This window comes from Carassius auratus, chromosome 3, assembly GCF_003368295.1.
Source record: "Carassius auratus strain Wakin chromosome 3, ASM336829v1, whole genome shotgun sequence".
Taxonomy (NCBI): Eukaryota; Metazoa; Chordata; class Actinopteri; order Cypriniformes; family Cyprinidae; genus Carassius; species Carassius auratus.
The window spans coordinates 1494310-1508844 of NC_039245.1; the positions used below are offsets into that span (position 1 = coordinate 1494310).

Below are 14535 nucleotides of genomic sequence, written 5' to 3' on the forward strand. Positions count from 1 at the left end.
GCTGCCCCTGTCAACATATTTTAAAGACATACATGAGAATACAATATTCTCTATATTTAATTGTTAAGATTTCAATTTTCACTTGGTATTTTAGATGATAGAAGTATGCAATATGTAATCCTAATCCCTGACAGGCAGACCTGCTGTCGAGGCCTATCGCCAGGCAGCAGAGCACTTCTTTTCTCATTTTCAAGTAGGCTATCCAGTCTGTGATATTTTATGCATTTCCTGGTTTCTTGGCTAGATCTGGTTGAATGTTGTGCTGGTGAGGAGTAAACTAGAGAGAGATAAACGGATACATATGGATTATTGCCTGTGGAGCAAAACAGAAGGAAGAAACCTAGTTGGACATCTAAACATGTAGGATAGAGAATGTGTGCACTTGTGTGTGTGCTTGTCTCCAAGCAAGCAGCTCTAATGACACTCGTCTCGCTACACAGCACCAATCACATTTCAATTTAATGGAGATCCTCCAATCAACACACATTACCTTAGGGGGCCGAGAATCACGAGAAGCTGGAGTTAAGCAGATGACAAGGGCTTGGGGAGAAACACAAGTCAGAAAACTAATGGTGCACAGTCAAGCATACATGTGCAGATCTCACATTTAAATTAAAACAAATGAGGTTCCAGCTGGAAAGAATCTGATGCACACTGACAGATGATCTGGCTGCAGGTCCATGCGCTGTTCCAGCAGAAAGACGGATCAGATGTTCCTGTTTGGGACTAAATGGAGCACTGCTGTGCTGACTCTGATCAGGGCTTATGGATTTAACACTGTGACATTGCACAGGAATCACACACCTGATATCACAGACATAGTGCACTTAAAGGTGTACATTTGCCAGAGCGAAGAAAGAGTTTTTGCCCAGCAGTTATTACTTTCATTCCCATTCACTCAGGATGAGACTGCAAATAACGAACCCTTCTCATCACTTTAAGCAAATAATATTTGAATCAACTAAAGTAATGGTTCTCAGCATTACTAAAGCAATTAATAAAAGGCATCTAAACCATGCACCCATGTATAACGAGGACAGGAAATGAAATAAGATTAACTATACTGTGCATCCAAACAAAAATCTATGCAATTTGTGCAAATTGTGACAAGGAAATACAGCTAATACAATATTTGGCCTAGTGCAAATTTAAAATGTTAGGTAGATTAATCATATATCCGTGGTTGTTTATACAATTACATAAGCGTGAATTCTAATATATAATGGGTAAATAATAGTACATTGAAATGAATTTAACATTAAAATGTTCAAAACAGTAAAATATTTAAACTATAATATAAATATATAGCAATATTTGTATTAAAATGTTAAGTTTTTATAATGCATACACACACACATACACACATATATATACACATATATATATATAATTTTTGTTGACATGCTGTATGGTATGAGTCATCTATTTGGTCGCCACCTGAAGCAGAGCCATATGAGAACCTCGGAATGAAAGCTTTTTCTGGTGTCCACAACAAAAGGAACAAAAACTGAAGATAAAATAAACCATAAATAACTTCTTTCTTCCTGGTGAGAGACTCACAAGGGAGCTACAGCTCCGACAAACGTGTAAGAGGCATGTCAGATGGAAAACAACAATGGTAAGAAAAGGGAATTGAAGGACCAGGAAAATGGCAGCTACACAAGCCTGCAGCCCCTCTCCTCAAACTGTACTGCCTGGTGGCTTTTTAAAGTCTTGTTTCACACCAATGCAGCTGAAAGTAATTTGCAGTATCAATTGCAAAGGAGCTCATATTGGAGAACAAGGCAAGGGTGTGCTTCAGGCAACTATCAGTTCCTTAATTAGTCTTCCAAAAATACTCTTCTTTTGGATGAACAGAACTTCTATACTCTGTTTATTGGCAATCCTCTCTTGCACAGCTTTGACATGTTGTCCACCACCACACATACTCTAAAAATATAGAGATATTCAGTTATGAAATCTCACATGGCTTGTAAAATATCTTTGTTGTCATCCTGATATCCTTGTGGTTGTATGGTGTACATTTACATAAACCTCCATGAAATCTTTGAAGCATTTGCCCTCATGGGACAATCATTAGCTGTTAAAACGAGGCAGAGATATGAAACATGACGTGGGAAAAATATGCAAGTTACCGTTTGTATTTATTTGCTCATCAGCCTCATTCTGGATGCTAAAATGTGTATATTACACAATTACATGGTAGAGATGGCATTTGAAGCCTTGTTTACATAATTTCAGCTCCAGTGGATGAAACAGATTTCTTTTAATTCATACATTTAGCAGATGCTTTTATCCAAAGTGACTTGAAATGCATTCGGGGTATAAACTTGGGAGTTGAACTTTGTCTTTGGTGTTGCTAGTGCCGATGCTCATTGCTGTGACATTTCATTGTGAGTGTACTGATGCTGACTGATGTAAAGGTGCAAAGCAATTGACTTTTACTTACTGTTTGCCTGGAAAAGTCCTGTGGTGCATTAGAGTGTTAAGAATGGACGCGTGTTTCTGCCTCTTTACATCAGTGTGAAATGCCAAAGTTCACAATGTCATATGCATTTTCTACAAACCTATAAAAATACCATATGCACATATAAAAAGCGAATCAGTTACCCTAAAAGAGTCTTAAAAAATACTTTTGTTAAGTATTTACATATTTTTGGCTGAAACCAGCACATTGATTACTGATAAACTATTTAATTACAGTAAACACATGCTCATATTTCCGCATATTCTCATATTAATATAATTAATACCCAATTATTTTGTATTTCAAAGCCATTAAGACCAAAATTAGGCTTAAAGCGCAATCAATATCATCCTTGTTAACATTTAATTAAAGATAACAGTCTTATTTAGAAAGCAGAAGACTCTCTGTTGCTTGAACTCTTCAAAGTTGACATCAGATTTACAGAGACATTCCTTAAATTTTATTATTAGAATACATTGGGAAGTCGAGTGTGTCTGAGATCTCATTTTACTCTTGAGACTAAAACTCAATAGCATGATGGGTAAAAGGGGTATTCAACAATTTAGCTTTGGGCAAATATTGTAGGAGTTGATCTTGCATGTAAGTGATAATAAATCTGGACATAAAAGTGAGGCCATCTCATCATAAACACCCCCTCCTCACAAAGAAAGAAAAAAGTCTTATTGTGCATTAATGAGGCCTTCAGATTCTATTAGATAAAGGAAATTAACTATTGCATGTCAACAAGAGAGCTAAAAACATAATTACGAACGGAGCAACATCAAATAAAAAAAAATAAAAAAAAAAAAAAAAAAATAATAATAATAATAATAATAATAATAATAATAATAATACATTACCCAATGTTTTTCATAAAGTCTCAATATCTTAAATTTTATTTAATACAATACATGTTACAATGAAATCTTAAGCAGGACCGGTGGCGAATGTACAAAGGTGAGAGAGGACACCCCAGTCTCTGTTCTCAGTCAAATCTTTTTGGAAGTCACACTTCTTTATTGCCACCAGGCTGAATATATACACTAAATTACAAGGTATATTTTTTCTTCATTGTTCATTATTGCACAACTTTTTGTTTGGTTTTTATATGAACAGAATCAACAAAATAAAGCAATCAATCCATTTTGACAATATAGTACAAAGAAAGCAAAAATAAAGTGTTATGTATACATATATCAATATATATATATATTTATATATATTCATAAAGTCTTTCATACAAACAGCCTCTCAACATGATAAAATCAGTCAAACTGCAGCAGAAAGCCAGAGAAGTCGTGGTGAGAAATGCCCCGCCCCAAGTGATTTCGAGAGCCAGCTCTGCTGATTGGGCTTGTTCATAGGAAGTGCCTCCTATCATGAAAGCTTGATCATTTGTGAAGTTTAAGCACCCTTAAATATCATAACACCCTTGTCCTCAAATCATTGTGCACACATTTACGTATTCCATTATATTCTGTTATCTCAATCCAAACACTGTGCTTTACAAACACAAGACACCTTATAGAGTTTCTATTCCACAGACCCATAAGACATGGGCACATCACACGACCATAATAAGATGAAAATATTTCCCCCATTGCCCCTCTCCTTTCCACTGAAGACCTCTCATCATCTGAGCTATCAGTTTCTGTGATGCTCAAACCCATCTACCGTAGTCCTGTTTCTCACTCTCGTCCAGCTCACACCATCTGACAACTGTTAGACTTGCCACTCCATTGGCAGCTGTGTAAACACACTGTGAAGAATCTAGAGGTCTTTATGTGCTACCAAGTCCAGATAGAGTATGGTGGCCCCTCTTTCTTATATTCCCCAGAGGATGTCATATGACTCAATCACTGCATCGGACTGCTGGATAAAGTTGTAGGCTTTGTACTCTAACAAATGTGCAAACATGACAGAACGCTGTGCTACTGTTCAAACAACTGATAATGAGACCATTCATCTCTCTCTGCTGCTGCTGCTCCTCAAATAAACGAAATGGCCTTAAATGCTAAGTAATTTCAACACCACAGACATTTAAGAAATAATTCATCCCAAAATGAAAAATAATTTACTAATGACTGACCTTATTCTGTGGAGCACAAAAAGGGAAATTCTGAATGTACTGGTAATTTTTTTATTCATGCAATTAAACTAAATGGTGACTAGAGCTTTATGCTTTGAAGCAAAAGTACCATAAAAGCACCATCAAAGTGGTCCATTTAGCTCATGTGCAATGCAGTATGACTGATTTGGGTGAGAAACAGACTGAAAATGTAGGTTGTCAAAGAACCGCTGCCACTGAATCAGTGAGTGAACAAATCATTTAAACTAGTTTGTGGACAAGATAAAGAATAGTAAAAAGTGGGGAGTCACATACTTTTGGCCATGTGCACAGTACATGCATTTTTACCCAGACATTTAGTAATAATCTGATCTTTTAAGATCATCTTGGTGGATCATTATATAAAACAAAACATGCAACAGACATGCCAAAAAGAGCTTTTTCCCACATATCCACTTTCTATGCCATGATTAATTTCATAGACAATGCAACATAAAACCCATGCAAAGACCAATGTGAAAATCCCAGATGATCCATTTTCCTCTCTCTTCCTTCAGCATTGGCTTTCATCCTGCTCTCTCATCCTCTGCCATCTCTTCCTCCTTTCCCCCTTCTTTCTGTCCATCCTTCCAAACATCAAAGTGTGGGAGACATCAGAGGACTGATGTGAGAAGATGCTAATGCAGCTATCCATTCATTCATGCAAGGCTGGGACCATTCGACTGTGAGTGTGGAACAGGAGCCCAGAATCTGCCCATCCGCCCACCCTTTGGTCCTCCAAACAAGTCCCACATCTCCTCTTATATAGCATTCAGCAATTTGTAGCTGATTGCTATATCAGAACAGGAGCTTTTCAGCTTTTCAGACCACATCCTCTTATTTCTCTCTCGGCGAGCAGCTATTTTCTATGAAAGTGGAGTGGTACAGTGAAAGGGAGTGGCAGAGCCCTTGTTGGGGCCGTATAGTGCCAAGATGGAGGCTGTAATGGAGAGTTTGAGCATCTCTCGTGTACACACAAAAGCCACAGCCATTGATAATCGCCTTTGAGAACGAGCAGCGAGCATAGACTGCATCAGGGGCATTTTCGTTTTAATGGCTCTTAGTGCACAAGACTGCTAAATGCAATGATAAATATGTAATACAGTCCCAAGGAACGTTGCCTAGGGTGAACTTATTGTTGCTTGCCATGCACACACCGAATCTTCTAAATTCATGGCGAAGCAAATGCAGCTCAACAAGGTTGTGAGAAAGAGAGAAAGAAAGATAAGGAGAGCAAAGGGTGAGAGAGCATTTTGTTGTGACAGATCACTAGTTGTGCTCGGGGTTGATGGAAAACGGCAAATGCTATCTTTGCATCTCCTTTATTCTTCACACAATAGGCCGGCATCATAATTGCTATAGAGAACATGCCACATCAGGAATAAATTGCTAGTGATTTTTTGTCTCTCAGCACCCGTCTGCAACACTGCTGCCGCTGTATTAATGTCAACCCGGGCAAAACAGTCTTTGAGTAATCTCTTTCCAATATTAGCACTTCACATTCTAATAGAAAAACGGATGAGGTTTTTATTGAGTTAATATACTGCGTTAACGCAAACAAATAGCCATTTAAATGAAGTGGAACGAAGACGGAGAGGGACAGCAGTGGCTTTACCTGCTTTCCCCATACCATGCTTCATATTAAACTGTGACATAACATTCAACTAGACAAAAGAATGGCCTTTCAGTCCGTCGCGATGAACCGAAAATCAAATCTAATCATGAATGCAGCCTCGCATGGCAATACTAATGTGTTTGTGTCATGACATTAGGACACAATTAGCAGTGAACACTTCCATTTTGGGACTGTATAACCACCAGTGTTGGGGAGGAGCAACACTAAAAGCAGCGACGCAACTAATTTAAATGCATTTTTTATTTTAGTAGTGGCTCGAAACAACAGATGTTTTCAAATTAGTTTTTGCTTTCCAGCAAACTACCAAACGCCACATCTTTTTAATGTTTAATGTAGGAGTTGGGGAATACTGTCCTTTCTATATGTTACATACAGTATATGTTCATATGGAGAGTCTGATTAATTCGAATGAATCAGTTCATTCAGATGTAAAACAAACAAATAAAGCTGATTTGCTCTATACTATTGTTTTTGATTCGCTTATGCAAATCTGTGTGCTTTTGTTGTATTTTATACATTTACCTGTTCAAGACTGATAATGCCACCCTAACTGAGATATTAATTCAAAACTCCTCATTTGTGCCAGCAACAATATGTAAATGTGTGTGTGTGTGTGTCTTACAGAGTAGTTTTTTCCACTCCAAAATAGTAACTTGACTACTTTAGTTTAACTACTTAAAATTATGATTAGCTTGCAGCTTGGCAAGCAATGATTTTTCAAGGTAGCTTCCTCAACACTGCTGCGGAGTCTGTGCTTTCTAAGACCTTGGTGTGAAAAAAAGATCTTGTAACATTGAAGTGGAAAGGTTTTACCTTGTTCCTAGCAGAAAGCATAAGTTAAGAATTCATGCCTTAGCAAATTCACTGAGAGCCCTATATGTATAATGTATTGTTTCCCTATAATGTTAAAGCATATTTGGATTTCAATAGAGCACTTGATGCAGTCATTTAGCATGAACGACTTGGACTGTAGTTTTTTTTATTTTTTTATTGGAGCAACATGCTCCATCTGTTCCTGCAAAATGAAATGAGGTTCTTGAAATAAAGCCCTGAGCTTACAGTCAGAATTCAACATGTTTTGCTTGATAAAAACAAGATCATGTTTGTAAATATAAATAGCAAAATGCTTGAATAGTGACGTCTTTGAAATGTACAAATTAGATTGTAGGCAGTAAATAATCAATTGCATGAAAATGATCCAAATGTACCTGTAGGATGCAGACACTACTTGCTGAATTAAAGTCAATGCAGCATAAATAAACAGGAATAACATGCTTGTGCAAAACACTAAGCAGACGTCTGTGAACTAATGAAAACCTTTTAATTTATAAATGAATACTCTGAAATATATTGTTTACATTGCTCTGTTCAGTTTGGAAAAATACTTCATAGTATCAAGCAACTATTCCTTTCAAATGTTTTTCTGATCTTAAAATATCATTATATAGAAAGAAACAGTTTTGAAGCCCATTCAAAAAAATTTTTTAGCAAAGATTTACATGGCAGCAACAAGAACAAAAACAAAAACAGCAGGGTTACGTAGTTAAATCTTCACTGCGTTAGGCATTTTAAAGATTTTTTCATTTCAATTGCTGAAATGAACAATGAAACAATAAACTGCACATTTTAGTGGTACTCTAATGTAGATGCCTACTATTGGGCCATAATTCAATCATAGGCAAGGTGAGCCTGGGCAAACTTAATAACAAAGATTTGACACTTCATAAGCCTGTCGTAGTGCTCGCAGACAAGCCCAGACAGTAGCAGGCCTGCCTCACCCAAACAAGAAATTATGACGCCGTCATTGCAAATAAGAATCATCATCAGTTTCAAGCTCCCCAAAACGATCTCTCTTGTTTCCAAGTAGGGTTCTGGGGCAAGGACTTCAACCCAAACACCTGCTGTCTCAATTCAGAAGATGAAATTCATTTTACAATTCCAAAACTTTTTACTCTTATTTTTCTAGCAGTTTGCGTTTTTAAATCAGGATCAAAATGGGATTCATAATCGCAAAATTATCATTGCCGTCAGCTGTCTATTAAACATGCATAAACTTATACATAATAGTCAAAATCAACCAGTGAATGAAGCTGAACTCACATTAGCAAAGTACTCAGAAACATGAATATTAATGGACATTCTAACTATTTTTTTATTACATGAATGATTCAGGACTTGAAAGAACATTCATGCTGTATGCAAAATCCTGCATAATAATATAACCTCTACAGGGAAACACAGCTTCATTGTTATGGAGTTTCAACACTTCCTCCGCATGATGGGAATAAAACAGAAGCAAAAAGCTCCAGATTCATCAGTTACTAATATAAACTGACCCATATCATATCTGCAGACACATAACAGAATAAGACCAGCAGACTGTCTTCTCTAAGTTAACTTCTTAATGAATTCAGAACAGTCTAATAAAGACTTCATTAAATAAAAACGTAATTTTGCGGCTTTTATCCCTTTTCTATTAGCTCTGTGGTCATCTGTGGTGCGCTCCTAAGGACTGACAAAGTTTCCTTTTTGCAGATATACAGTAAACATCTAAAATTCGGTCTTTCTCTCTTGGAAATATTAATGACTAATCCTACACTCTCTGATTTTGGCCAATCAGATGATCTCTAGAATGAGAATGTACCACCTCCTAATATATATATATATATCTGTAAGTTATTATTTGCAGTTAGCATGTGCAGTTAGTCATAACTGCAGGCCACCAGTTGAGAGGCGCTGCTGTAGAGAGCAGGTATCAGCATTGCTTCTAATAGAGCAGATTGACAGGGACATCACATAACTCTCACCCTTTGTTCCTGTTGTCACAGGATGTTTATGGTGTTTTTGTCTTTTATATATTTTGCTCCTCATTTTTTTTCTTATCGGCACAAAATGCGGTGGAGCTTAAGTAACCAAATCCGAGCAGTATGTCAGGAGTGATTTACTATGTGTCACCTTGATGGAACTGTTGTTTGTGTGTATAGGCCATCATATTTCAGGTGTGTGAAGTGCTCTGCTCTGCGATGATGGAGAGCCAGGGTCTTGATTTAGTGGCTGGCAAACAAACCAAATGAGAGAGGGAAAAGACAGAGAATCAAACATACCTACTCAGAGCTACACTAGTGATTTCACAAGCTGCAGTTTAGTTTGAATTTACAAAACCTAGATGTAACTTTAACCATTTTATTTTTCATTTTTTTAGTGGAACGTTACAGATAACACATTTAAGGCTATGCAATGTACCACAAGGGTATCCATCTCATTGTTCTTTTAGAGGTGTCCTGGTCATTACTGAAGATCATTTTTGTCATTAAGTGGGAGGTCCACCTTTATTTTCCTGTAAGATTTCTGTAGCGATTAGCGCTTGCTTTATTCCACTCAGACGGGGAGAGTAATTACTCAAGCTCTAGATAAAACACTGATGTCAGATGTTCTCCATACATCTAACCGACACTCTCCAAAGCTGTAATGATTAGATAAGAGTGCATATGAGTCAAAAATAAAGCATACGACCTCCAGAACTTCCCAGGCACTAACTTCAGCTACAGAAACGCTACCCTTTCAGAGAGCAATTTAGTGCTCAGCCAAAAATCATCCCTTCATTTCACATGATAAAATAAAATATATTGACTTGATTTGTGCAGTGGTGTGACAGCCTGCATCCCAAGATTCCCAAGGCTGGTGACACCACAGCCCTGCAAGCGTGCAGAAAGGACTTGAAACAGCAGAGCAGATGACATTTAAAGGACACATAGCTGGAGGGGAGAGATGGTTTAGGTGTTGAGAAACATTTCTCCCATGAGTTTCTGCTTCAGAGCTTTCTTGACCGACCACACATCATGCCAAAGCACTAGAAGCATGTCTACTGTCAGAACGTCTCCTCTCAGAACCTTCATTTTCTCAAGGATTATGCTACATAAGGAGTTTATTGCTAAACTCCAATTCATTTTACGAAGTTCCAATTGAAGCAATATCATATAAGCATAAGCATGCTGCACTGAATATCAGCGCAAGAAATTAAAGGCATAGTTGACAAAAAAAAAAAAAAATTGTTAACCGAGTGCAACACTGTCTACCCACTTTTTCAACAGCCTTGGTTCTGGAAGTATTTTCCCCATTCATTGTTCCATAAGGATTTTTAAAACATCTCTATTAAAGAATTATAAGCCAATAGCCAAACCAATCAGCTATGAGGTAAATCACAACATGACAACTTTATTTTGAAGCAAAAAAGTATCAGAAAATCAAACAAAAACACAAAGGTTTAGGGACCTCACGTCATTTTTGGGTGAACTATTACTTTAAAAATCAAGGACTTTCAATATATATATATATATATATATATATATATATATATATATATATATATATATATATATATATATATATATATATATATATATATATATATATATATACTTGTAAAAAAGCCCAGTCACCAAACATTGTGTGTTGCAAACAAACATACAACAGAAGAGAGGATGTGAGTAGAATGGAGTGACTGTGAAGAGCACACTGTAATCAAGCAAGGGTTTTTTTTTTTTTTTTTTTTTTGCATTTCTCGCTACCTGCTCACACAAAACGAAACAATCCCACTTCCACTCCACACCGCTCACATACTCTGGTCTAAAACACCACAAACATGGACAATCGGAGTCATTCCAAGAGTGAAAATGTACAGTGCAACAAGGGATCTAAGCTAGTACTGAGGACAGTTCAAACTCACGTGACCACAGCTGTCTCATGGGAAATATAGTCTCATCAATAAACCGAAAGGCAATTAAGTTTACATTAATACAGTTTCAGGAAAACCTCAGGGTGAGGGGGGACAATAATGAAACCTAAGCCTCAACCATTCTAAAATGCATGTATCATTGTCATTGGTCATGGCACACATCCAATTTGATTTTCTAAAAGGATATGTACATATGTTCAACCCAGTGACAAGACACATCGAGTTTTGTACAAAATCTCACCCATCACTCTAGACCAGAGGTGTCCTGCAGAGTTTAGCTCCAACCTTAATTAAACACACCTGAAGCAGCTAATCAAAGTCTTACTAGGCATACTAGAAACTTCCTGGCAGGTGTTTTAAGGCAAGTTGCAGCTAAGCTCTGTAAGGGACCGGCCCTCTAGGTTTGGGCACCCTGCTCTAGACCATTTAACACCACACGCACATACACAAAATATATTTGCATCTGTCCTTAAATGCATTGTCAGATTTTTCTTTAAGCTACAAATACTTTCAAACTAAACTACAATTGCTTTTAACTGGAATTCGCTTTCAGTTTACATGTTACTTTGATAAAATTGGCCTCCACTCATATTCTGCTATAATGCACTGACACAAGCTTATCAGAGCATTAAATGTAAAGTCAAATCAAATGAACATTAACATTTAACATACAGCCCTCCTTTTCCCTGCTTTCTGTCTCCCTGAGGAAACAAGAGCGTTCAGCGGTGGTATTTACCAAGGCCCTGAGTTCAAAATGACTTCATTTGTTCATCTGAACCATTGGCAGCCCATCTATTAGCCCATCTGATCAGCCCTCAAGTCGTGAAGGTATTGTTACTTAGTAAACAAGGGCAAATAATCTCCTTGAAGAAAAAAATAAGCAAAATAAAAATAAAAAGACATTACGAAATCATGGGGCCCCTATATTTGGGGAACACAAAGCTACTCTTTATTGCTGTAGTGTCAGACTAACCTTTGAAGTCTTGCACACTATTAGCAAAAATTGTCTTGTGAGATCCAAGAACACCTTGGAAACCAAGTAAGCCCTTTGTTATTGTGTTTTGCTGAATAAACTTTAATACTTTAGTGTTCCTCATTTCAAAACGGTGGCTCCATGAATGAAATGGGCAAGAATAAAATGACAATCACGCACTTAGGTCCAGACTAAACCACAACGCAACTGATGTAATGTATAGAGACCCCGATGTCACAGATGGACAGTCACCACCAATCAAATGACAATGAGGTTAAACAACAGGTCAAGTCCACATGTGATATTCACCTGAATATTCTAAAAAAACAAAAACAAAACAAAAAAAAAAAAAACATCAAGGGTGCTAAACACTACAGCAAACTAAACTAATATATCTGGAGATATTTGCAGTGTCATACCTAGAGTTGCTCCATTTGCACATGAATACAGAGACTAAGTCTAAGCTAATTGAAATAAAGAGCAAACGAGTGCATTTTTTTTTTTCAAAGAGGAGGATTAATAAATCAGGTGTGTCCTACTGCAGTCCAGTAACCATGCTTAAGAAAATTAATGTATAAATAATTGATTCAGTTGCAAATCCAATCAACCTAGTTATGTCAAAAATGAAAGCTAAATATCACCGTCTTGTGTTTTCCTCCTCTGACATGCCATCCGAGGACCATAATAAAGCAGAGGCTCCAGGGTTCTTGAAAAACATTTAAATCCAATGGCCTGTTTATCATCCTTTGTCTCGGGCTGTATTCTATATCCACGTAATCCACAGTCTAAAATCCGTAGGATGGTATTTTTTTACTCTTCCTTTTGTGTGTGTGTGTGTGTGTGTTTGATTCTTTTTACCCCAGCATACAAAAAGTTCCCCACCTAACTAAAATTATAAAAATGGAAGCCACTTGCAGGGAATAAAGTCACATAGAGAAATGTTTTTGGGTTGTGGGGAAGAGAAAAGTGACCGCAACAGTGTGCGTCATCTATTCCTTGATCCAGAGCATATCAATACAAAAATATCTGAGTAAAAACCTCACTGCTTTCTTCCAGAATTGACATCTTCAGTAGTTGTTATGTTGTAAAGAGACTCCATCACGCAGAGGACTATTTGTCCTTGTGTCCATATTTTCTTCATCTCCTAATGCAAAAGGTAGGAGATTACATATTTCTACATTTGCCCTTTAATTAAATATATAAAAATAATAATTTAAATAAACCTAAATAAATGAACAAATAACTCTGAATGAATAAATAAATAAATAAAATTAGATAAGATGGATGGATGGATGGACAGATGGATGTCTGGCTTCTCATTAAGTTTGGTCACTCTCTAAATGAATGTTTTGCTTCAGGTTGAATGAGGAACACTGTTCTCTGTCCTCAGTGATGTAGAAACACACAAATACAAACAAAATGACAAGCGAATGAAAAAAACTGTAAAAAAAGCATGTGTACTGTATATTGAAATAGTTAAAATCCTAAACATGTCCTTGTAATGTAACACAACATGCCCTCTTTGAGAGAAGAAATCTCTTTTACTTTTTTTCTGCATCTCTTTATCTTTTCATTTTCCTCTATATATACTTTTGGGTTTTTCTTTCTTTCTTTTATTCCTTTTAACCAACATTTGAGAAAAGTCCCAGCATGCCAGCATATGGAAAGCTTTGCCTGTTCTGCATGTATGTCGTCTCCGGACCTGATTGTTCAGGCAGCTGTCTGAACAGTCCCCTTCTGTCTAGTCCTGCTCTCTCCAGCTTCTCTACAGTCCTGATGTATGTTTACCACAAGCAAATACAAAATGGTAACAGGTCACAAATAAAACAGTGATATAGAGAGAAAGACTTTAAGATGGAATGCCACATGTCAAACTGCTCCCTGAAAAAAAGAAAAAAAAAAAGAAAAGAAATTGCGTATTGGGCCTTAGATATAACTAACACTTGGTAAAGTTTCATCTATTTCCTCTGGAGCCCACAATTGTTATTTGGCTTGTATTTTCCCCATCTTTTCCTTGTGCTGCCTCCGACTGACTCTCTCTTCTTCCTTCTTTCCAGGGGCTGGTGATTTTACCCTGTGGCTCTTTTATGAACACATTTTCTTGGGTTGTGAGAGTCCCCTGGTCTAAGCTACCCGTGCTGTTGCACTTTTTCACAGACAGGGGTGCTAGAGAGTACGGCAGAAGCAGCGATGTGAGCGACAGGCTGCTCGGTGTCTCTGAGAGCTGCTGGCTGTCGCACGTCTGGTTAGAACCGCACCGTACTATTCCTACATCCTCATCGAAGTCTTGCAGAGTTCTCCCTGCATTAATGTCTCTTTCACAACTGTTCTTGCTGCGCTGGTGCCCCCTCATAGTTTGGAGGTTCTGGGCGGCTGGAGGGCTGGGTCTCAGGGTCTCTGTGGAGAGGCTGGAGCGATTGTCAAGGAGTGTGTCCAGTAGTGGCTGGGTGGTGAAACTGAGCCCTTCTTCCATGGTGGTTGGTAGACTGCTCTCTGAGCTGCACGTAGCCAGGGAGGAGTCACTGTGAGATGGATACTGAGAGCAGAGAGGTTGAGGTTTTAGCAATTCATTGATAATGACATACAATTCATAAGTTGTAATCGCGTGTAAATCAAA

General features: G+C 37.5%; 1 protein-coding gene across 1 annotated transcript in view; it reads right to left on the reverse strand.

The window, feature by feature from the left end:
* Positions 1-10627: 10627 nt before the first annotated feature.
* Positions 10628-14535, reverse strand: part of LOC113042893 (voltage-dependent T-type calcium channel subunit alpha-1I-like) — an 89340-nt gene continuing 85432 nt past the window's right edge. Inside the window, exon 35 of the mRNA XM_026201899.1 lies at positions 10628-14454. Within this exon, the coding sequence (XP_026057684.1) occupies positions 13873-14454 (582 nt within the window). The 3' untranslated portion in view covers positions 10628-13872. The remainder of the gene's footprint in view (positions 14455-14535) is intronic.